Source organism: Trachinotus anak, unplaced genomic scaffold, assembly GCF_046630095.1.
Source record: "Trachinotus anak isolate AG129_WGS33_773 ecotype Australia unplaced genomic scaffold, CSIRO_AGI_Tana_v1 ptg000012l, whole genome shotgun sequence".
NCBI classification, from domain to species: Eukaryota; Metazoa; Chordata; class Actinopteri; order Carangiformes; family Carangidae; genus Trachinotus; species Trachinotus anak.
Window position 1 is genome coordinate 23,351,055 of NW_027273863.1, and position 24,675 is coordinate 23,375,729.

The 24,675-nt window shown below is 43.5% G+C and overlaps 2 protein-coding genes across 17 annotated transcripts in view; both read right to left on the reverse strand.

The window, feature by feature from the left end:
- Positions 1 to 5,111: 5,111 nt before the first annotated feature.
- LOC139629280 (zinc finger and BTB domain-containing protein 14-like) lies at positions 5,112 to 7,873 on the reverse strand. The gene is made up of 2 exons (XM_071491817.1): positions 7,737 to 7,873; positions 5,112 to 7,103 (listed from the first exon to the last, which is right to left on the reverse strand). Exon 2 carries the CDS (start codon positions 7,078 to 7,080, stop codon positions 5,905 to 5,907), a length of 1,176 nt encoding a protein of 391 aa, XP_071347918.1. The 5' UTR covers positions 7,081 to 7,103; positions 7,737 to 7,873; the 3' UTR covers positions 5,112 to 5,904.
- A 1,914-nt stretch (positions 7,874 to 9,787) lies between these two features.
- The window catches only part of LOC139628590 (band 4.1-like protein 3), a 51,027-nt gene continuing 36,139 nt past the window's right edge, over positions 9,788 to 24,675 (reverse strand). For 3 of the 16 annotated variants that reach the window (XM_071490384.1, XM_071490379.1, XM_071490378.1), the window contains exons 13-23: positions 23,876 to 23,929; positions 22,472 to 22,507; positions 21,869 to 21,934; positions 20,918 to 21,106; positions 20,166 to 20,228; positions 18,086 to 18,118; positions 16,799 to 17,881; positions 16,195 to 16,278; positions 15,042 to 15,140; positions 14,226 to 14,306; positions 9,788 to 10,903 (exon numbers count right to left, since the gene is read on the reverse strand). In XM_071490384.1, coding sequence (XP_071346485.1) covers positions 10,898 to 10,903; positions 14,226 to 14,306; positions 15,042 to 15,140; positions 16,195 to 16,278; positions 16,799 to 17,881; positions 18,086 to 18,118; positions 20,166 to 20,228; positions 20,918 to 21,106; positions 21,869 to 21,934; positions 22,472 to 22,507; positions 23,876 to 23,929 — 1,794 coding nt within the window. In that variant the 3' untranslated portion in view covers positions 9,788 to 10,897. Of the gene's footprint in view, positions 10,904 to 13,716; positions 13,833 to 14,225; positions 14,307 to 15,041; positions 15,141 to 16,194; positions 16,279 to 16,798; positions 17,882 to 18,085; positions 18,119 to 18,910; positions 19,631 to 20,159; positions 20,229 to 20,917; positions 21,107 to 21,868; positions 21,935 to 22,471; positions 22,508 to 23,875; positions 23,930 to 24,675 lie in introns of all 16 variants that reach the window. The other 13 variants (XM_071490389.1, XM_071490388.1, XM_071490387.1 and 10 more) reach the window with 11 other exon arrangements.

Below are 24,675 nucleotides of genomic sequence, written 5' to 3' on the forward strand. Positions count from 1 at the left end.
TTTTTAACTGCAGAACATCCAGGTTGTTACAGCTTAAGGAAACATGCAGAGGACATGACCTCAGAGTCCACAAATATATTGTAATCTGCTAAATGTTTACGTCTGAGTAACAGATTCCAGATCGGGACAGATTACAGGTAACATTTTTTTATCATCTGATTACAGCTGTTTTTCCTTATCATGCCCTCAGCTACTCCCCAGATGTGCTCTCCCAACATTCGCTGCCTTTAGATCCGTCACTGTGATCAGCGGGGGAATTTCATTAGAGTGAGACCTCCCTGGATGAGGCTGATAAGAGCAGAGGAGGAGGGCGGGAGGAAGGAGGGAAAGGAGAACAGCGTGCGCTGTGTTTGACCAAAGACAGCCCTCAGTTGTTATCTCTGCTGGAGGGTGAGGAGGAGAGGAGGTAAGGAGAGGGCAGAGCGGAGGGGAGGAGATTAAAAAATGAAGAGGAGAAGAGATGGAAGGCAGCTAGAGAAAAAAAAGGGAGAAAAAGAGATGATGAAGGGAATAAAGGACAAAAGTCAGAGGAGAGGGAAAGATAAAAGAAGATGGCAGGGGAAAGGAAAGGAAATGAGGAAAGAGGAGAAGAGAGGTGATGGGAACAAAAGGAGAGGAGGAGATTAAGGGGAGTAGTGAAGGAAGAAGAGGAGTGGACAGGAGAAGTGGAAGAAGGGGACAAGAAAGAAGCATCTCTCACATTCTCTGTATCCAGTTGTTCATTTAAGAAGGATAAAGGGAGGGGAGGAGAAAAAAGGAGGGCGGGGAGAAAGACATAGATGAGAGATGATGAAGAAGGAAAGGAGAGAGGAGAAAGATGTAGAGGAAACAGAGCAGGTGGTAGAGGTGGAGAGATAAGAGGAGAGGAGGAGCAGACAGGTAAAAGGAGAGGAGGATACAGTGACACAGGAGAGGGGGGGGCAGGCCTGGACTCCCCACTGAGGAGTGATATGATTGTAATCTCTCAGCTGGAACATCTGGTCCGGCCCTGAATAATGACTCCTGCGGGCAGATTGCAGCGATGCAGCCCGGCTGTCCCGGACCTGCGGAGATGGCCTGATAACCCAGCCCCACCGGTCAGCGTCACGCAGACCAACAAAGACAGACCTTGTGTGCGGACGCACCGGGTCACAGTTAATAAACCTGTCTGATGGGAAAGGAAGAAGCTGGTCAGATAGGAGCTGCTATGTTCTAGGTGGTGAGTGAACCGCCCCCCTCCCTGGAAAACATTCCTCAGAGATCCTCTTTGCATTAATGTGACGATCACTCTGAAGATGAGCCATTAATCGAGTGTTATTTTACAGTTGTGTCACACTTTAAGTGCTGCCTCACAAATCATTTTAATAGCCCGAGTGTGTGTAACTGGAAATATTCACATGGATGGTTTACTTAACGGGCTACCAGGCCCAGGCCCAACAGACGGACCACAAAAAAGATGCAGAACTACGACAAACGGAAACAAACGAATTACAAAGAGACACAAAACAACCACAAAGAGACACAAAATGATCTCAAAGATATATCACACTACAACAAAAAAGCACAAAACGACAACAGAGACACAAAATGACCTCACAGATGCAAAACTACAACCAAGGGACACAGAACGATACAGATTGACCACAAAGAAATATGGAAGCATGACAAGCCGACACAAAACAATCACGAGATTATTCCGAAACTACAAGGACAAAACAAGTGCAAAGACATAAAACAACTACAAAAAGATGCAAAAAGAGACACGCATGACCACAAAGATACAAAACAACTATGAAGACAAACACAATGACGACACACAGACGCAAAACGACCACAAAGAGACACAAAATTATGACAAAGAGACATAGAATGACTAAAAACAGACAAAAAAATAATACAAGGAGACTAAAAACAACATAAAAGCCACATTGTTTGCAGTCATTTTGTGTCTCTTTCAGTGTGGGGAGTCTTGTTGCTGTGTAAGAAGACTGGTGGTTGGGAGGGGGGGGGGGGGGTGTACATGTCTGTGCACAGGGGCCTGTTGGCTCATAATCTGTCCATATATATGTAGATGATTTATGCCTTTTAGGTTTAAGACGCCTTGGAGATCAGATCAAGGACATGAAAAGACAGTGGAGTGCAGAGAGACACCACGGTTATGAAGTCCTTAAGTGTAAGACGACATCACAGGAGACTGTACGGCTCATGGATGTCAACAACTCTGATTAAAAGCCGCTCCACTGAGGGGAAAAAAAAACTGCTGGCTTTGACTTTCATGCCCATTTATCACATGGAATTGTTTGTATACAGTTGTTTTATTCTCCCGAGTGTGTGTGTGTGTGTGTGTGTGTGTGTGTGTGTGTGTGTGTGTGTGTGTGTGTGTGTGTGAGAGAGAGATGAGATGAATGTAATTAAAGTTTTTTAATTAGACGCTGTTCTTTTCTGGGAAGCCTGTGGCAGCGCTGGGTGGAGCCAGAGTGGAGACAGGAGGTTTGTGGTCTGGCTGAGGGAACCACGCCGGCCGGGGTAATGGAAACCGGGTGTTCACTGTACACATATACACATACATGCAAACGCACTCGCGCCCACACACACACATTAACCAAAGCTGAAGAGGGAATACACACACATATAGTGAGCCACATAAACTTATGCAGACTTGAATCTGAATACACAGCCCCCACAACACACACACACACACACAAACACACACACACACACATAATATTCAAATGCATTCATGTGACTACCTGCATTATAGAATCCAGCCTGCTGACACGTAAATTCCCTAAATAGTGATGATGTGTGCATTTGCATGCACATGCATGTGTGCAAGCTCATGCATACATAAAACAAATAAGGAGTGACACACACACACACACACACACTCCTCCATACTGATACACAATCCACAGGCACGGATGAGAACACGCAGAGAAGCACATGCATGAATGCACACTCACTCACCGCCTGTCACTCACACACGTATGTGCGTGTGCAAACACAGAACTCATTGTGGATTCATACAGTGTTCATATGCACACAAACATATAAACACTCTCCGATGCACGCACGCACACACACGCATGAGTGCACACTCTCCACCACCGCCCCCCCGCTCCCAGTCATTACACATGCGTACACACGCACACATGCATGCACACACATATAAATGCGCTTAGGCACATGCTTGAGCACACACATACACGCACACAATAAGCCCTCATCGCTCAAATCCCATGGCGCACACACACACACACACACACACCCCAAACATTTCAGACCTTCTTTACAAATACACACACACACAGGCAGTCACGACACAAAGGCACACACACCCAGCCCCAGTCAGTCCAACAATGTGATACCAACCCATATCCTGCATCATTCACACACACACACACACACACACACATACAGTACAGCAGGGCCAGGAAATGCAGAAAACAGATCTCAGGCATCTACTGACATCAGTGAGGCAAGGCCCGCCTTTTCCATTAGACACTGACGTCAGTTTTCCACAAAACTGTTTCACCCCAAATTACAGGAGATCAAACTCTTCCTCTGTTGACAGTTAAGAATAGATCAGTGTAAGATACAAGCAGCACACAGGACCAGAGCCGAGGATGTTCTCCCTCCAAGGCCGTGTGGTCAAACTGTCTTTACAGAGCATCTCCATCTGACTGTCAACACACACACACACACTCACGGCAGCGATGGTGAAACCCTGATACTACACAGGCCCCACGGCAACCGCTGGAGTCAGACACACGTTACCATGTAAAACACAGAGGTGTGAGAGCGCATACGTTTAACTCAGCCACCACATGTGCTTTGCAGTGAGCTCGTCCTCCATTAATAAACCCCAGGAACTTTTATCCTCCTGGTTCCACTGGTGTCATCGGCTCTTCCTCCCCCAGCCCTGGACAGTCAGCACGAGGCAGGTCAACTTGGGCAGCAACAGGTCAGTCACTATGAACAGGGCACCATCTAGTGTTGCATGCAGAGTATAGGAGAGCTGCTGAGAAGTTTTACCAGATGAAGCAGCACAGCCATGTTGGGTGTGTGTGTGTGTGTGTGTTTGCTGGATTTATGTCTGTTACCCTCATGAAACACTGAGGTCGCCGAGAGGTTAGTTTCACGTCAGAGTCAAAATAAAGAGGCGACACGGAGCTGGACAAACCTAAGGTGCAGTGGACGGCAGGGTTGAGTGTGGGGGTGGGGGGGGATGGGCAGCAGTTGTGATCGTTTGCATAGGTCGAGCTCATAATCAAAGCAAAGCCTGATGTAGCACCACTGCATCTCTGGCTGGAGGAAAGTTCCAACTTGAACTAGAGTCATTATAATGAGCTGGGCTGAAGCTCCAATCAGATGATCGTTACAGTCCCTGTTATTATCAATACTTCACTTAATCAATCAGTCAGTCAACAGAAAATTACTCTGCAACTAGTTTTGATGATCCAGTTAAAGGTTAATATGTTGTTTTCTTTTGAAGTCACCTCGAATCTCTGCAGGTTTAGGACAAAATGACATTTGAAGACGTCACCTTAGGAAAACCGAGGCAGACATTTTTCTGACCAAAAGATTTATCAGAGAAATAACAATTGGCAGATTAATCATTAATCAATCATTAGCTTCAGTCCTGGTTGTTATGTTTTTGTCCCAGGTAGATCTCAGTCGGTGTTGCCACACACACCTGCAGCTCTGACCTCACTGTTTGACTGTTAACAGGTCTTGTAAACAGTGGAAAAATTTCACTTTGTTCCAAGTTCAGTTAAAAATCCAGGTACAAACCGGGTTCAATGCTTTTTAAGTATTCTTATCATTTTACTCAGCTGGATGCAAATGTCACAAGTAGATTAATTAAGGTCAACAAACACTTTGTGACCACAACACAACAAATACATCAACAACTGATCCAGTTAAGCAAGATAAAAACTCCTCTGATCTCCACAGAATCTAAAATTAGCTTTTTACTTATTGAGTTGCAAAATTTTGTTGTGATAGAGAAATATCTAAGATTTGAAAGCAGTTTTCTTTTTGTGTTTAAAGGCTGATTTTTGGATGTGGCAGGTAAACCGTAATATGATCCAGACCTTGAATTCAACAAAAACCAAACTTTGCAAAAACAATAAAACACAGCAAATGGTGTTTATTGTCAAAGTGTAGGAGTAGGACAATGTTATATGTGCATATTTCATTATTGTGTACTCTAATTGTGCAACAAACTAAGCTACAGTATATACAGACATCTATCATTAACTGTTGATAGCTGGATGACAGTTATACTGTATAACAGTAAATCTAGTTGGCCGGCTGCTTGGGCAGGACAGCCTCGAAAAGACAATCCGTCAAAGGCCCAAGACTTTGGTAGCATCTGTGTCAAATGCAAAATGGTGACTCTTACTCTTACAGTGTAATATCAATCAATACAACTAAACACGTCCATTAAAAACATCCACATGAATATACTCAATGCAACAAATGTTATGCAGAAAAATCTTTTTTTCCCCCTCCCACTCTGCTCCTCTCTTTAATCTCCATAAAATCCAGTAAAGGTTAAACAAACATTTAAATGTTACATATCCCATAAAAGTAAAAGAGGATAACGTTATGAGAACCCCCAGTCTAGATAGCAACGATGCTTTGTGAAAAATATATGTATAGTAGAGTGAACTAAACATTTACATGATTTTACAGGTGGAAAGAAAACATTGTTTTGACATAAGTTTTTAGAATAATAATACAGCCCCACAGTCTTATGAACATGCTATGATCTCTCGTTACTCACTCCGATCATTGTCCTTGTGATGTCAGGCCCTCAGCCTGTCACAGGGTTGTGGTTGTGTCAGTGTGTTTACATGTTTTTAAGTGTGCGTGTCTGTGTGTCAGTATGTGTTTGCGTGTTTTGTGCGTTTTTTGGGCTTAACAGTCCCCCGAGTTGTGCGAATGTGGCCCGGTCTCCATTTTCCAGTCTCTCTGGTCGGTCGCGTCTCCCTGGCCCCCGTGCTGGGAGGCGGCGGGAGACAGGGACATCTGTCTGCGGGGGTTGCCGCTGTGCATGGTGTTCCAGTGGCGCTTCAGATCCGACGCTTTGATGAAGGCTTTGTCGCAGGAGCCGCAGTTGAACGGCCGCTCACCTCGGTGCTGCCGTTCGTGGTCTTTCAGGTGGGACTTGTGCTTGAAGGCCTTTTCGCACATTTGGCACGCGAAGGGCCGCTCGTTGCTGTGAACCCTCTCGTGCCTCTTCAGGTCGGGGCCCCTGATGAAGGCCTTGCCGCAGACCACGCAGCGGTGAGGCTTGAAGCCTGAGTGGATCTTCAGGTGCTCCTTTAGGTGGGCGGCGGTGGTGAAGGCTTTGGGGCAGTGCTCGCAGCCGTAAGGGCGGTTGGCGGTGAGCAGCCGCTCCTTCTTGGCGTTGTGGTCCATGGGCTTCGCTCCCGTGCTCTGGCATGAGCCGTGGTCACGGTGGCCGTACAGCAAGTACTCCAGCTTCATGTCGCTGGAGGAGGAGGAGCCCCAGCCGTGGCTGTGAGGATCTTTACTCATGTTGGTGTTGTAGTTGTGCGGCTGAGACACGTGGGAGCCGCCTGGCCCCATGCCATCCATCCCCTGGTCGTAGAAGCTGTTCTTCCTCACCTCCTCCATGGCCAGCTCCTTCAGGATGGCGTCCTGAGCTCTCATCCCGTGGTCGCCTGGAGCCTGGTTCTCCCGGGTCTTCATGTTAGTCAGCTCGCGTTTCTGGGTGCACAGGTTATCCAGGAAGTTGATCCCCAAGATCTGGCCGGATGACATCATCATATTGATGTCCTTCTTCCTCACAGCGAGCCTGGCCGTGTACATGTAATTGAGCACCTCTTCGAAGATGTCAGAGCGGATGAAGTCCAACTCCACGATGGAGTTGTCTTCGTCGCTCTGCTTCTTGAAGAGCTTTTTAAAGTAGTTGCTGCAGGCTGCCAGGACGCAGCGGTGAGCCCTGAACTCTATGTTCTCCACCACCACCACCACATCACAGTGCTCACCTTCCATCCTCTGCTGGTTGAGCATCTTCAGAAAGGTGGCTTTGTGGTCATAGTCGATATATCTCAGTAAATCAGACATGTTGCAGGTCAAATAGGAGGAACCTGCAGGGGGGGAGCACAGCACACAGTCAAATATTTTCATTTCCACAACACAACTGGGGATATAGCCGAGGTGCACAGCTGAGGGTGGAGCTCTGTTTGCGCGGATCTTATGAGACTGTACACACGTTGAGTTCGCACCACCCGTTTATAAACAGCTACAGGAGAAGCCTGCGACAAATACCGCGTTGGTTCGTTGTGTTTTTCTACACCTGACAGGCGGAAGCGAAGAGAGTAAACAAAAGTGGCTAAATCAATCATGCAGAAAGCCTCTGGAAGAAGGTACGACAGGCCCGACAGCGATAAATCCGCAGTAATGTTAATATAAAAAAATGCAAACACCATCAGAAACCAACAGACGCACTTTCCCCAACTTGAGCGGCGTGTTTTCGCCGCCGTGTTCGCCTGACAGTCGCGTCGCCCGTGGAAAGGATAACCTTAGCAAGAATATTTCACATTTCACTGCGCCCAGCCATTTTGGTCAGCAAGCCTCCATTGGCATGTTTCTGGAGCCTTTAGAGCAGTTCACACACAGCGGAGAACACGGCGGCGAACAGGGCGCAGGCGCCTCGACGAAACGCCGCGTCGTTTTCTGCGCCGTCCGCCGCGACAAAGAGAAAATAAAAATGTTAATACCTGAAGCCTGAACGCGATCCCTGTGTTGTCACGCAAGGCAGTCGACGACGACCCAGAGCTGTCGTTTTTCCTCTTCCTCTTCTTGTTGTGACTGCTGGGCTCCACAGGAAACGCCGCATTGTTCTGCTGCCGCCTACCGCACCGGAGCAGGTACTCCACCGAGATCCTCTATGTTCGAGACGAGGACCCACTCCGCAGGAGGAAAAAAAAAAAGTTGTAGTTCAACAGGCGGCAAGATCACAATCTCCCTGGTTTATCATATTGTGTACTTTATTACAAATGCAAATGACGTGTTACTGTAAAAGTGAAAATAAATGATTATTCCTATTATTTTTGCAGGGAGCCACCTCAAGGACCCCTGGGGACCCCACTGAGAAGCACTGGTATACTGTATTATTATTATTATCATTATTATTATTAGCAGACAGCTGCTTTAGGGGCCACAAAAACCTCCACATCATTTCTGCCTACATTATTTGATTTATCACATTTGTTTTTTTTATAAAGTTGCACCACTGAAGTGACACCGGTCTTGTAGAGGGGCCCTGTGTAAAAATCCAGTTTTAATAATTTGCTTCTATATTTTCTGTTAAGGTTACGACCAACAGTTATTGTCATAAACAATAAGTCTGACATTTATTGTCTGAATGTTCAGTGTCAGTTCACATCATTACTCTCTAAAGATCAAATTATGTTCAAATAGCTTTTTTTTTATCTGATCAACAATTGGTTGTTTACTGTCATAGAAAACTGGAAAACTCACGTTTTTTTGAAACTGGTATTATTGAATTTTTGGCTTTGTTGCCTATAAAAAAAGTGACTCAAATGCTTAATTAGTAATCTAATGTTTGCCAATGAATTTTCCATGAATCAGCTAATCCTCTCAGCTGTAGGGAGCTGCCTGGTTTCTGGGTGCCATGGGAAGTGATTAAATGTCATGTACAGTGGAGGTCAGTGGGGGATCAACAACAAATTCTTGCCCCAGGGCCCCTCAGGAGCTTAATCCAGCCATGACCATATATCAAGTGTTTTTGGTAAGTACATTTTTTTTTTTTTTTTTTGGAAGCAGTGTTGGGGAACATGCTCTGCTCTGATCCTCACCCACGCACCCACCTTTCACTACTGTCAGGCAATACATTACATGATAACTTACCATGGGTGGGAAATTCCAATAAACACCAAAACACAAAATAGAAAACAGAAAATAAAACAAATCTTAAAAAAAGCCTGAGTTCAGCCTGTTAGTTCACACTGTTGGGGCCATAACTGAGGCAGCAGTTTCTCCTGTTTGAAATGTTTGCTTCTACCATTGTTTTTTTTTTTTTTTCATGAATTTATAAAGAACAACTTGCGTGACACACCGCACGTCTCAAGCTGAGCTTTCTCATCTTTGATTCACTTGCACCCAGCAACAGAAACAGAGTGAGAGCTCTTACCTTTCGCTTATCTCTGAGGGACACGGACTTACCCAGCGGGGGGCGGGGCTTCTCAAGCCTCGGCGCATTCAACGTAATTACCAGCAACAGTAAAGATCCTGCCTTAATTACCCGCGGGTGCCCCTATTAACAGATCAATTAAGTGTTTAGAGCATTTGGTTTAATGAATAATAGATAAACTACAGTTTATAGATTCAACCAACTCTTATTAATTTATTTATTTATCTTTACAACCACAGTTTACGCTTTGAGGATTTAATAATAAGAACTTCTTCCTGAGGATATGAAACCTGTTCAGTCTCTTGTAGCTCAGGTTGTTTCTTGGTCTCATTCATTTTTTCACTGGTTGATGGATTTTTTTTTAAATCTTTCAATTAAGATCGAACTAATTACCCTGAATTTAGAACATTAAATTTTACGTAGCAGCCCCCAGGAGTGTCCCATAGCAACACCTTTATAAGTCATTATTGTGATATAAATCTTGAGATAATTAATGTTTTGTTTTTTTATTCATAACAGGTAATTGTAAAATCAGCAAAACCCTTATCGCTGAGTTTTTTTTGTGACTAAATGTATTTGGCACCGGTTCAACAACACTCAACCAAGTTTCAGTACTGTGGTCGACATTTTATTATTAGAGAAGAAAACAGCAAATTAAAAACAAATGCATTTGCCACTTTTATTCCACCGGTTTTAGGAAAACATGGCTGTACATGAACAATACTTGGTTATTCAGATACAGTAAAACAGATGAGGGAGGCATACAGATGACAAGTTCAGGAAGTGGGAGGGATGGGAGCGTCGGGGTTGACAGATCTCTTTTGGCTTTGCATCTAGTTTGGGCAGAGCTCGGCAGTCTGAGCCCTTTGCCTCACAGTCACACAAACCTGGGACTTGTGCTGCAGCCGATCATCTACCCTGGGAAACATTCAAAGCCTGCACAGGCACATAAAAATCTACTTCTTGCACAGAAATCTTGATTCCTTGGCGTTTGCCAAAGTAGACCTCCTCCAAAAAAAAGGTGTTGCAAAGTGTTGGAATCAATCGATGAGAAACAATAAAATACTGAAATGATCATAAAAAGGAAAACACAATTCAAGTAGACATGACAAAAATCAACTGTGAAAGATAATTTGCTATTTTCCTAGGGAAGCTTTGATATGTACAGTACTGGGCTGTAGTGATTTCTGTTGTGACGCACCTCACGGAAAATCATTGGGTAGTTTGAGTGAGTGAGGCGATGCTTGCTGGCAAATGAGGTTGGCACTTCTACAGCAAGGTTAAATAGTGTATGCTCTCTAACATATACAGCCTATGGCGATTTAAAGTTTCTGGAGTGATGGCTTTATTTCATAAATAAAATGTTGCTACAATAATTTTTCTCAATAATCATAAAAATGCATCAAAGTCATAAGGCAGTGAAAGCAAAAAGGTTTGCTTGCTGCACACAGGGATTCGGCGTGCAGATGGATCGAGAACCTTTTTTTTTTTTTTTTTTAATCGTACGGTTTTCTGTATATTCTTGCCATTTGTTTGATAATGCAACATTGCGTCCTTCTCATGCAAAATGCATTTATTTATTTTGCAGGTGATGGCTGTGACTAGCGGCGAGCTGCAGCATTTGGAGAGTAAGGAGCCTTTCTAGTCTTCTGAGAGTCCCCGGCGTAATATGAGGAGTTCTGGATGTTGGATTGTGGGAGGTTGAACAGAAACAGCCCCTCAGTGCTACTCCTGGAAGAGCAGAGGAAACAGCAGTCAGTGCATCCTGCACACGTAGACATGTCTGTACCTTTAAGTGGCACAGTGCAGCCTGCCAAAGACTGAAAATGAGCCTGATGTAAGGTTATGGCAGTTTTACCCCCATAAAAAGATGCACTGAGGGACTACTGAGTTACAAAAACACAAATACACAACATAGTTACACACAGGTTTCGTGGGCACTTTCTGGCTGTAATTTATCAATAATGCTCCCAGTTGCAGCCCATCTGCAACACTGTAGTTTTGAATTTCAATTTTATTCCGAAGTTAAAACACACAGCTCCTCTCCAGTAAACAACACTTTATACACTACATGTTTTTGTCTTCATCAAAGACTTGGGGGGGGGGGAATTCTGTTCCTGTAAGACAGAGACAGTGTGGATTTCTAAATTGGGCACCTTAAGCCTCAGAGGGCTAAAGTAGACTTGAAGCCACTTTTGCAGAGTCTACTGAATTATATCTGAGCTGAAATGAAAAAAAATCCTTTAAAAACAATTGGAAATTTAGTTCATGGACGGATGTGTTAAGGGCAAATGCAACTGGACTTTAAAATTAATTTGGGTTATTCATAAATGTTAAGTGATGGATGGAATTAGCTTATTATACTGTGTTATGAAACATGAATCTGAATAATAAGGTTGAAAGGATCCAGTTGGTGCCTTATAACGAAGGATGGATATTCAACCTTTTCACTCACTGACGAGCTCAGATGAAAGATTGTGTTTGCTACAGAAAACTGTGGTCATTTTATTTTAAACTAAGAGTAATGACATTTTATTAATAGTACTTCTCAAGACAAGGATGTTGAGAATGTTGCTCTTTATAAATAGTATTTATTTATGGTGATTTATCAGTCAAATGATTGATCAATGAATTGTGTATATATAGAAACCCCCCAAAAACTGATGAAGACACCTCGACACCCTGAGGAAGAGAAGAAGATACTGTTTGGTGAATAAAGCATGGTGCACTGGAGAACAGTGGTGTAACAAGGCTGAATTTTAATATTCTTTACATTTTGTTCTTTAATTTCAAAGTTTCAATTTTCCAATTTTTCCGATCTGTGTGTATCTACTGCGACAAAAGACCACAGAGAAAACATTTAGTATCATGTTAACAGTGCTACTCAGAGGCGCTGCTGTTCTGAGACAGGTATTAGACATAACACACAGACACACAGACACACACACACACAATACTGAGGGCAAGGCTGCGGAAACAAAGCCAAGCATTCCCATCTGGTGAGTCCCACAAGTACACACATGCACGCCTGCTCATCCCCACACCCTGCACCCTGGCTCGTTTCAGTCAGAAGCCAATGAGACAACAAGCTTCAGAGCCAAAAGGTGAATTAGAATAAACTGGACGATGAGTAGTTTCCAGAGACAAAAAAAGGATGCTTGAGAGAGAAGGTGGTGGGGGGGGTTATAAGGACATGCCGTGGTACAGTGGAATGAGAGGTTCCCTCACGCAGCTCCACACCTGACGTAACCCTGACATTACTGACAGCCGACAAGTTGAAACACAAATGGCTACATTTGTGAAGTTTGTGGAAACACTGCTACAAGGACCGCTGACCTATTTACCCCCCCCCAAACACAGAGAGGAAGAGTGCAGCTGAAAGGAGTAGTTATATATTATAAGCACAGTCAACATTTCGGTGATACACCCCAAGCTTGAATATTGAACTTATAAACACGGCCCAGTTAAAGCTGCTGTGTGAATAGTGTTACACCTGTTTTGAATCTGACATGAATTATTACTCTTATATTAATTTTTATTCTATAACAAATTCCCTGCTACATCTTAGGTATAAAACTGATGCTACATGTATTAGCAATTGTAGCAATTTCATGCAAAACAAAAGGAGTTTCTGCCATTATAATTCATTTTTGAGCATAGCACTGGTGCAGTTGGTTGCACAGTTAAACTGCATTATTGTTCATGTATGAACAGAGTTGAAAATAGACTGAAGCACGACTGTGTACTCAAGATCAGATTTCAGTCCATATGGGTGCACGTACGGCACAGAGCGAGCGCTCTGAGAAGCAGAAGCCGGTTGAGCCGGTATTTAATCGCTCATCAATGCCATCCTTTGTGAGGCTGCATAATGTAGACACAACAATGCATGGAAAATGCTTCACATAATATTGCACGGCATGAAGGCATAACTATTTCAACAGCCTGTTTTTCTGCACGTAGCAGATTAAAGAAAAACATCATCTCCAGTTTTCCACCACAGCTTTTATTTTCTAAATGAAGGCAGCAGTTTTAACATAGGCCAGAAGATCAGTGCTGCAATTTAGATTTTTTTTTTTTTGAGAGAGAAACCAATTGTCTATATAAAGGAGAGAGAGGTCTGTGTTACATGTAAGGTACACACAGCAGCTCTCTCATAAAAAGGGATCGTGCTTCTTTCCAGCAGGGGGGAGTGATGCAGCCAAATTGCACGAGATTGCATGAGACTTCCAGCAGCATTACTGCAAAGGTTTTTAAGCCTTGTCATTATGACTTGAGACTGTAATATCCGTTCTGTGCGCACACACGCACCAGTCGACCTTTTCCCTGCAGGGGGAGTGGAGCTGGAATGACAACAGCATGATGCATTAGCTGTAAGTGCTACAGAAGCAGGGCTGTCTGTGGCAGTGAGAAGAAGTGCTGATGGGAAAGCAGCATGCCCGAGTATGGAGCTTGAAGAAGCCCAGTCCAACTACATTAAAACCAAACCAGACCAGACTAAACCGGACAGTGCCGGCAGGACCAGGACTGGGGCCACGTTGTCTTACCTGGGTCAGTCCTCCCCCTCCTCTGGTGTGATCTCTGTCTCTTTATGTACCACTACTTTGGTCACTGACATGTCTGGATGCTGTTCTTTAGCCTCCTTTATAGCCTGAGCCAGAGCCTATATAAGGGAGTGTAGTGCCAGGGGGGATCACCAGGGGGAGACAGAGAACGGGAAGGGCAGGGAGGGAGCGGGATGTTGGATTGTAAGTCAGTATGCCAACAGGGAAGTCACTTTCAGTTACACTTATCATACTTCCAGTATTTGTTAAAGGTCACATCACGAGTTAATACTGTTTTGTTTCAAATGTCACATGCTGGACCACTCTGTGTCATCTGTCTGAACTTTGCTTGAAGAGTGAAAGTTAAGGTCCTGGGGGATCACTACGGTCAGAACTTTACTTATTCACGGTCACTGCTCAATTTCAATCACTGACTTTAAAGGCAAATAAAAAATAAGGACAATAGCGGATTAAAGAAAAAAACGAATGAGAAGATAAAAACTGTAAGAGACCTGATCGTGGTCGATGTCTGCGTCTCCTGTGATGACGATCCTCTTCTCGATTCTTGTCTCTGATACTCCTCCTTTCACCGTCTGACCCACAGAGAACAGGGAGACACTTCAGTCAGTTCATATGCAAACGTATTCATCTAGTTTTATTAGGCACATTATTTTATGTTTAACTACACAATATTTTTATGTAAAAGGTGCCATTTTCTCATCAACCTAAATTATCAAATAAGGAGAGATTTATGTAAATATAATGATGAAATTCTGGCATAAAGCTCTCAAACAGTAAGAAATAACAAAATATGGAGCTGATTAAAAATACTGTAGCTTGAACAGCTGATGAAAATAATCAATTGCAGCACTACATTGATTTAACAGTTGTTTGACGTAAAATTAATAGTAATTTATTTTAATAATGGATTCATCTTTCAAGTTTTTCCAGGAGATTAATGGATAATGAAAATTAACTTTCAATTATATAGAATACTGTATGAGTGAAATCCTAAACAGCAGTAAAACACTTCAAACCCTCTTTTGCAGATTTTTTTTTGTTGAAGTTATCACTTTGTGTTCAGAATAATAAACCTCAAGCTGCAGTGTGTGTGTGTGTATATGTATATATATATATATATATATATATATATATATATATATATATATACATACATATATATACACATACACACACATACATACATACATACATATCTCCACACCACAGATATTACTTCCCACTTCTCAGCTACTTTCACACGCACCATCGGCATGTCTGACGCTTCAGGTGTTAAAAGGCCAAAGGGACAAGAGATGAACGCTGACCTTTGTGATGTGTGTGGTTGTCGTGGTGCTGGTGGTCTCCGAGGTGATGGTCTGGGCGCTCAGCAACACCCCGGGGTCTGCGTCACCATTAGTGTCGACCTATTGATAAGCAAAGCACATTTTCATTTTGTGCTCTGGATTGAGTCAAAATGATGTTGATTATGAACTTTTGGCTACTGGGGGGCAGATGAGCTCCTCAACAGGCTGAAAACATGTTCTCACATAAAGATGTTAAAGCTCAACTGTTAAATAACAACAGACCAAGAGCAACATTAGCATTCGCCCATTATATCTGTGTCCACCTGGTGAATGCAAATCCAATATTCACCTCCTTCTATCTCTCCTGAGAGAAAACACCTGTCCTTTAACTGTGACTTCTTAACCAGCTACTGTGGAGAGTGTGCAGTGGGTTAATCAGAGCTTCATTTGGCTGATTACAGCTGTTCAATGTGGCTAAACACAGGATTAATGGTGGACATTCAAATCAAATCAAATCCAAAACAATGAGATAAAAAAGTAGAACTGAGGGGGGACTGCAAAGTTGGATGATAACTGTCTGTGTTACAACCAGTATAAACCTTCACACTAAAAATACAACTGTCATTTGATCCATTAATACAAAAAAACATTGCTTAATGCAGCTATGAAGCAGCTATAATCTGTATCTTTATGAACCCACACTGTCATCTCTCACTGCAGGTCACCTCAGTCCTACAGAGCTTCATAACATCTTTCCGCTCACTGCTTTGGTTTTTATTACTTATAACTGCACTGTTTTGATTCACTCTCGCTGCTCTCATCAGCAGCAGAGCTGTGAGCACTAAGCTACCTGCTCCGTCACCGATCAGCAGACGAGCTGGTGATCATAGTCGATAAAGATAAAATAATCTGTTGGTGGAGACCAAAGCAGAGCTAAAAGAGAGTGAATTTTAGATTTACATTTATCAGGTGGACACAAATATGACTCAAAATGAATGTGCATGTTGCTCTGTATCTACTAAGTATGTAAAGAAGTAATTATTGCTTCCAATATCATCTTAAACTGTTGTGTTTAATTATTATTTCCACTGTCAGAAAAAGACACTTTGTTTAGTCATCATCAACTGTCACATCCAAAAAATAGTTCAAAATGTAAAACTGTGTTCATTTGTACCTCTGCAGCCTCATAGGTGATGGTTTTTGTCTCTGTGTGGATCACAGGCATCTCTTTGGCAGTCACCTCACTGACCTCAAGAGTCTAGAGGGCAAAAAAATATATAAATAAAAACAGGCACAAATAAAATATTCACAGGGGGAGAACAGCTCTACCAAAACCATCTGTGCTCTTAAGTCAATTAAGATGTCGAGTCTGAAACGAATTACTGTAGGTGTTCACCGTTAACTGTACGTCTTTGTTCTTAAAACAGCACTGCACAAAATTAAATTCACAGAATTTTGCTGATAAACTAAACCAAAGACACTCATTGAAGGCCTTAAATCTATCAACCAGCATGCAGTCATGCATTAGAGTCCCTAATCCAGTGACAGAGAAGATACTGGAGAATGCAAATCACAAGGTTTTCGATCATGAGTGTGCACCACATCATATTACAGGTCCCCTGATCTGCACAGTGACAAACTGTTACGTGATGCATGTCCATGCTTTTTGGTGGAGTTTTGCTCTTGATTATTAGCAGCAGATTGTGTCAGCAGGAGAGGAGGGCGGTGGTGAGGTTACAGGGCCGAGGCGTAGGCCGCTGGAGCCATTGCGGGGTTACCTCCGACTGAGACGGGGTTGGAGGTGAATGGGTGAGTGGGTTGGCTGAGGTCGGGGGTTCAGTTAGAGTTGCTTCATGACGGCTGGACTTCCAGTCTTGTTTCTGCATTTCCTCTTCCTCTGACACCAGAATGTCTGTCCTTTCTGAAGCCCTGTCTTCTTCTGGGTTCAAATTCAGCTCTTTGTCATCGTCTTCGTTCTTCTCCTCTTCTCCCTCCATTCTCTCCATTTCATCTTCTGAGCTGTCCACCTGTACGTGGTAGTATTTCTCTTTTTCAAAGGGCAAAGGTTTCAAGACTGCTGGAAAGCTGTGTCCATCTTCCGTTGGTGAACATTCATCCACCTCTTCGATACTACCTTCTAACTCTCTGGGGGACTCCTCTTCCTCGAAATACTGCACCTCATCGGAGAACTGGACTCTCTTGCCGTCTACTTCTGTCTGCTCTCCCTCCCTTGTACGGTTTAAACCTGTTAATTCATCCTCTGAAGCCTCCAAACACCTTTCTGCTGCTCCCTCTGTGTTGTGTTCCTGCTTCTCTTCCTTTTCACAACCTCTGGTGTAAGCAGGATTTACAGTGAAAATGAGACTCTTTTTTTCACTTTTCAACATCAGTGTCTCCCCCTCAACACCTGCTTCCTCTCCCAGCTCATCTATAACTTCCTTATTTTCCTTTTCTGCTGCTAAGTTGAGAACTGCAAACTTTGGCAAAGCACTATGGTCAGACAGACTCTCATCAAACCCCGAAGTCGCTGCTGCTGGCTGCATTTCTGCTTTCACAGATGCACACTGCTGAACTTGCTCTAAAGATGGTTCAGAGCCAGGAATAACAGATTTTTCACCATTATCAGAGTCAGCTGGTGGATCTCCGGAGCTATTGTCACTAATATCCCTGTGTAACATCACCGCACAGTCTAGCTCCCCCCCTGCAGGCTCTGCTGACATTGTTTTGACTATGAGCTCCGATGTGGTGTGCACTGGTTCGGCCTTTGCGGTCTGGATATTCACCGTTGGCCCTGTCGACTCAGCTGGTGCTGCCTCTGTCTCCGTGGCAACCACTGCTTTCTCCTCTGGATCAGCCGATGTCTGTGAATGATAATGGTACCATTAAATGATATTTTTGTATCACTGTGATAAAAACCAAAACCCACACAGAACAGGGCAGTTTCACATCAAACCTGGTGGAGAAAAACACGTTGGTTAGCATTTTGAGACTTTACAACCTGACAGGATTAAACATTAACAGGCACAAAATACTTAATAATTTATGAGCACCAGAGGAGTGGTCACCTTTTGAGAGGAGGAAACCCATCCCAGCGTAGACTGATGGGACGGAAGGATGGACGGACACAAGAACAGAGAGAAAGGACAAGAGAGGATAGTCAAAGGTCACAGTGAGCACCAGACAAAGAGCGAAGGGAGAGAGGGAGGGAAAATGAAAAGGTCGGAAAAGTAGATATTTTATGGAATGTATGGAACACCGTTATATATCTGATTAAACCTGCTGAACCAAATGGGATTTTAGAGTCGCTGAACTAAACAGCACATTTCAGCCAATCTGCTTTTAAAAAATTTTTCCTTAAGAACAGTAAAATCTCTTTTTCAGGTAGATCCATACATTTTTATTTCCTCCTGACTCGTTACCGAGGCAGAAGCAGACTTTGGAGGATGAAGGTGGGGAAAGCTGCAGCGGTGGCACTGAGCCAGGGCTATGAAGTCACCACTTCCAGAAAACTGATAACAGCTGAGAGAAAGGGATGGTGCAGCTGAACAAAAGGATAAAAAAAAAAAAATTAAACATTATCTCCCTATCAGCTGTGGGAAGCAGCTGCTAAGGCAACGTGAGTTTGTCAACAAACCGAAAAACAAATCCAATGCAGTTGTTTCAGAAAAGAAGCTGGAGGCTTGACTGCAACACAAATTAGCGGTTTGGCGAGTGTGAGAGGAAACGCTGGTGTTAAGGGGCCGTTAGCCATGCAGAGCTTGATTACACTGGTTAGACTGGTTTGGCTGTTGCTGAGGGGGGAGGCAATGGGCGCAGGCTGCAGGTGGTGGTGGAGATAATGGAGGCAGGCTGCCAATACCAGTTTGCTGGTTTTAATTTTCATACAGTACCATTGCTAAGGATGAGGTTGAAGATTCAGAAACTGTAATTTGAGTCAGGCTGGACTTTGACTGTTTGCTCTGGACTTCTTCAAAGGTGAAGATTCCTGCCTCCTGGTGCAGACCGCCACACGTCCTCATCTCTCTGACCTCCGTCGCAGACACACTGATGACCTCCGACGCCTTGGCCTTCACTTCCTCAGAAATCCACGACGCCATGGCCTTTTTAGGCGAGTCAATACCTTTAATCTGAGTCATGTCATCAGTTTTTATCTCCATCTTCGGACTCAGTGTTTTGACTACCATGGTTTGGGCTTCCAAGACAACAGCAGTGTCTTCTTTCATACTTTCTTTCTCTTTAGAAGGAGACAGCAATTCCTTCCCCTCAGTGTCAGCCTCTCCAGGGACCATGGGCTCCGCTTTTTCACTCGTCTCTTCTCCCTCAGTGTCCACTTTATCCTCTGCCTCCTTCAAGATAATGAGCCTCCCTTTCTTGTCACTGATGGCCTGGGACACTTCCTGTCTGACGGCTCCGGGGCTGACCTTCAGCATCGACCTCTCCGACACATCTTCATGGGAGTCGGGCGTCTTCTCCTCCACCTCCCTGAGGGTCCCGTCCATGAAGACGTCGTCGTCCATAGTGGTTGACAGGCTAATCCCGTGAGGCCCCGAGGAGGTGGCCCCATCGGTTACCATACTATCCACCACGTATTTCACCAGATATCCTGTCGCCTGAGGAGACACTTGGCTTATTGGAACTGGATCGTTCAGGTTAATAAACAGAGGGCGTCACACAGCCAAGAATAAGCTCAAGAGACAATTCATGTAAAAATGACACACAGAGAGCTCCACAGGTACAGGGACAGAGATGCACCATTTAGAAAAAGCTTTGTTTGCCTGCACAAGTATCATCATTACAAGAACTGTGACAGTAAAGAGTAATGTTTGAATCTATATCAGGAAGTGATAACATGGTAGAATTATAATCAGAAATCATTGTAGCCCTTGTATGTTTTTTCCTCCGAACAAAGGACATTTTGAGCTTTAATTTTAATATCAGAGTTTTGAGAAAAAGGAGATAAGGGAAAGAAAAGTGGCAGAAACTCTGTTCTTTTACTGTACATGTGAAGTAATAAGAGCGTAAATACCAAACACTGTTCTTGTGTCCACGTACGTCTGGAGCGAGGTTGATACAAAGGGCAACAAACACCACGGTCGCGAAAAACACGTTTCCAAGAGTGACAAACTAACTGGAAGCAACATTTACCTCAGTGGCTTTAGGCTCCACCTCCTCCTTTGTCTCACCTCCTGCAGGCTGCTCATCTTTAGTCTGCAAAAGAAATAAGAATTGAAATGTCACACATATTGAGACGGACACAAAAGAAAGGGTGTCATCAGTGTTACTGTGTGTTCAAATGGACAAGATCTGGATCCCGAAGCTCCTCCACAGAATCAGCTTCCTTTCATTTGAGTCAGTCAGACACGTTTGATGTCAGTAATTAGTCTTCAGAGGCTTCAATTAGCGTTGCTCAGTCCTGCGTTAGTTCGTCAGATTGTGTTACACCACACAAGTAAAGAAGAAACGCTGATAAAACTGCAAGTAATGTCACCGAGCACATCAATCATATTACTGATTAGGGACTTCACCATCCATTACAGAGACAAATTAACATGTTAATCAGCTGCTGATGAGATACAATGAAGACATAAGGTGATGGTGGCAAAGAGGAACACACTCGCTGGATTAAATTTTTATTCACACACTAACTTTGAATGACTTCAGGAGCTAATTTCCTTCATCAAGGTTTAATATGCATTTGGAGCATAAATATCCTGCACCAGACTCATTTTCATGTTAAAAATGTGACTTTAGCCCCATTATGAATATTGGATTTCCTGCACTATGACTCATTAAGCAACAACTCCTCCTGATGTCTTTGTTTATACAAAAATCTCCTGGGTGATGTCATGCTTCACACACACACGCCGTCACTCAGTCAGCTGTGGGCTGCAGCTTACATCCTGCGGCTCCAGAGGTTCTATCATTGGTGGTTCGTCTGCTCTGGGTGAGCGAGCGGGGGACGAGGAGAGCCTCTTCTCCCATTCTGTCAGGCCCGGCGTGCTGCCGCCGCCGGTCTCAAGGAAGGAGCGCTTCAGCTCGCTGATGTTGGTTTGGTGCTTGACCATCTCTGCTGGAGGCTCGGTGTCCTGCAGTGGCCGGTCAACCATGATACAGAGACATGAGGGCAGGAGCAGCGTGGCGGAGAACGACGGCCATGCTTTATGTACGCAATGGTAGCTTGCATATCCAATGAATTACCCCACCAGGAAATGTTGGGTGGCATAAAATGCAGCTCTGAAAAAGGTCTGGAACCAAAACGCAAACCGATGCAGACCTAAATCAGTTGCATTATGCACTTCATAATTCTTTACGTCTCGTTCACAGGCCTGTTGAGGAGGCTGTGCAGGCTACCTGTGCAACAGCTCAGACAAAACGGCAAAATAACAGCAAAACGTCCACCCACATGGCAGCTGTAACTTAGAGAGGAGCAGCTTGTGCTTAAATGCTGAGGAAGCATTTAGGACCAGCTTAATTCAATGAAAATAAACGGCGTCATGCATTTATTCGCAGATTTAGTTTTACAGGTTTAATTAAGCACAACACTCCCAAATCTCATTAGAAGTTAAGATCTCTACAAACACTGATATAATTCAGTTGAATTTCTGTTGCTTTATTTCTCACAAAAAACAATTTATGCTCACAGCAAAAAAAACTTTGTTAGACAAAAGTATAATAATAATAATAATAATAATAATAATAATAATGACTCCCATTCACACAGGAACTCCAGAAAACAGGGTCCAACACTGGCAGAGCTACGAGCAGGTTAGATAGAAATATTATAAATCCTGTTACTACAAAAGCACCTGCATGCATATTTCAGTCATGCATTTTTTTTTCTTACCAACCTCTAGCATCAGATTACTATGCTTGATAAAAACGTTCTCCCCTCTTACTCGTCTTATGAAACTATACTGTAAAGAAAAAAGAGGGGAGAGGAGCTGGAGTTAAGGTTGCTATGGCATGATAAATTTAGACTCTTGTTAGGAGAGCTGGGAGCTTCTTAGACATGGCTGTCAATGACATGATGGCAAAAGTCACAGAAAAAAAAAAAAAAACCTTGAAAACTGTGAAATCTGACCCGTGGGTGCAGCAGCAGCAGCAGCAGCAGCAGCAGCAGGAAAAGAAATCTGAAAATGACACCACCATTTACAAACAAAAGCTCTTGAGAAATGAGCAGGAATGGTGTGTTTAGAAGCAGCGGCAGCTTTGCAGCAGCAGTCTGTGAGGTGAATTCAGGCGAGAGCGAATGGTCAGTGTGGTGTGTGTGTGGTGTGATGGTGAGTGCGTCAACAGCAGCGGCAGCACCAGGCAAGCCAAGGCAGAGGGGACGACACAAAGTGAATGATGGCTGATGTCTGAGAGGCTCAGTGCATCTGATGGTGGTGGTGGTGGTGGTGGTGGTGGCTGTGTGATGCACTGAGCAGGGGCATGAGGCGAGCCCAGTGTACCTGAGTCCGCATCTCAGAGTCCTCATCCGCTTCCGACTGACGGCAAGTAAAGAGGGAGAGGACAGAGAGTGTGAGACAAGGAGGAAAGGAGCCATTATAGAGAAGAGACGCAGACGGACAATCAAGCGAAGGGGAAGAAAAGGAGCAACAAGGAATGGGCAAACAGACAGACGAGAGAAACTGACTGTTTGCTAAACCGCTCCCGTGAAGAGCACTCGTCCAATCTTGGTTAGCAACATTAGGCTAGACACAGCAGGCCTGTTAAGATTGACATGGCGTGCACAGAGTTAAAGTTAGAGTGATAGTCTGCACTTAAAGAGCGATGACAGTAAAATGTGTGTTTTTATGGTAAAACATTAAAATTAGCATGTCCAGCTAGCTTTTTTATTTGTGTGACGTCATCATAATGTGAAGTCTACGGACCACAACACAATGAAACACAAATGTACATGTGCAGTGGACCACGCAGCCTGGAAGCTTGACAACATTTCTGGCTAATGAGCCAGTAAAACAATTTTCATTCAAACGAACGGTTGCTTTTCAATCCAGTATCCAGCTCCTTTACAGCACCCATGGGTTAGGGTTAGGTTAAAAAACAAAACAAAAAAGCCCTTTTCACATGTTCTTACATTTCTTAAATGTCAGTCAAGTATTTTGTGACTGTGTGAAAGCTGGTCCTGGATGCTGTAAGAGTTAGGCCAATGTTATCTTTTACTGTAATGCGAATCCAGAAACTTTCACTCTTTTAAAGTCAAAGCAAACTGTTTGAAAATATAAACAATTTAAGCTAAGCAGCCAAGTATTCCTAGCCAAGTATTTCCTTTTAATATTTATAAAACAAGGCTGCCTTTCACAAGACTCTTTTTTTTTTAAAGTCACCCTAGAGTCAGCTGACGTCAGTATTCGCATTCATTCAACTCATGGAGCTAATGTTAGCTTCATTAGCGAGATTTTGTCTACCAGTCTAAGAAATAAAGGACCTGCTGTTTCAAACTTGAGTGACAAATGACAAATTTGAGTGGTAATCCTCTAATGTTGCCAGTGTAAACTCTATTACGTGCTGTGCAAGAACAAAAAACTTGACAGGCTTAGCATCAGTATCTAAGGGGGCGGGGCTTGGCAAACAGTCAATTGTTACCGGCAGAAAAGACATTGATACGGAGGAGAGGGCATCAACTGCATTGTTTAAAGTGTGTTTTCAATACATTAAAAAAAGAGAAAAAAAACCACAAGAACTAATCGGGCATAATAGGATGCAATGCGTACGCAACATGCAGCTCTTTAAGTGCACAAACTCCTCTGAACGTTTCACATTCCACCTATGACCCAGCATCACTTTCTTTCTCCTCTCCGTCAGTACGCCCTTCATGCCTTAAACATCACATCTTTCCCTGATGTACAAACCTCTGTGGCAGTCAGCTCTCCATCAAAGGCAAAGTCGGTTTGTTCGCTGTCAGTCTGCGTTCACACACAGACCGAAACCGTTCCGAGTGGCAGGCAAGGAAATGAGAAGAACCCAACTTGTAAACCCATGAAAGTGCATTACTCATCAACACAGATATTTCTCATAACCACAAATGGAACGAATGGAAATGCACTGATTGTTTCTGTGGGCTTCACCTCACAGTTTCAGACAACACTACAGATAAGGTTAGCAGAAGGAGAACACAAAGAAAAAGAAAATAAAATGCAAAGTAAGCAAGCAAAACAGACTCAGAGGAAGTTGAAACCTTCGGTCAGTCACTTTGACATTTGAGGAGCATATCATTAAATTTGCTTTCCATTTGAAAAAGGCTAATTCCAGGTATGGATTTGATGAAATTCAGTCAAGGTAGATAAAATATTTGCTGTGTTGTCACTGTGCAAAAAAAATACAATATATACATGGTTATAAAAATTTGGTTTGACAAGTTTGTTGGTGAACAGTAACCTGACTTTCAGGCCCTCCCCCCTCCTCTCCATGCATGTTGACACTGAAGGTGATCTAGATGCTTTTAGGTGTCACAGTCTCTCTGCGTCACAGTGTGTGTTGCATTACTCAGACTTGTGAGTGCAAAGGGTTTCGCTGGAGGGAAAAAATATCACACTCCTCAGGAAGCTACTTCATTGAAAAGCTAAGAGCCCTTTTCAGCAGAAGTTCCATTTAAATGATTCATTTTAATTTGTGATGCTTTGCTTGAGTCACAGAGCAATGCAGAGAGACT

Excerpts from the sequence above, each read along its gene's own strand:
- LOC139629280 (XM_071491817.1), bottom strand. The coding sequence starts at position 7,080 with ATGTCTGATTTACTGAGATATATCGACTATGACCACAAAGCCACCTTT.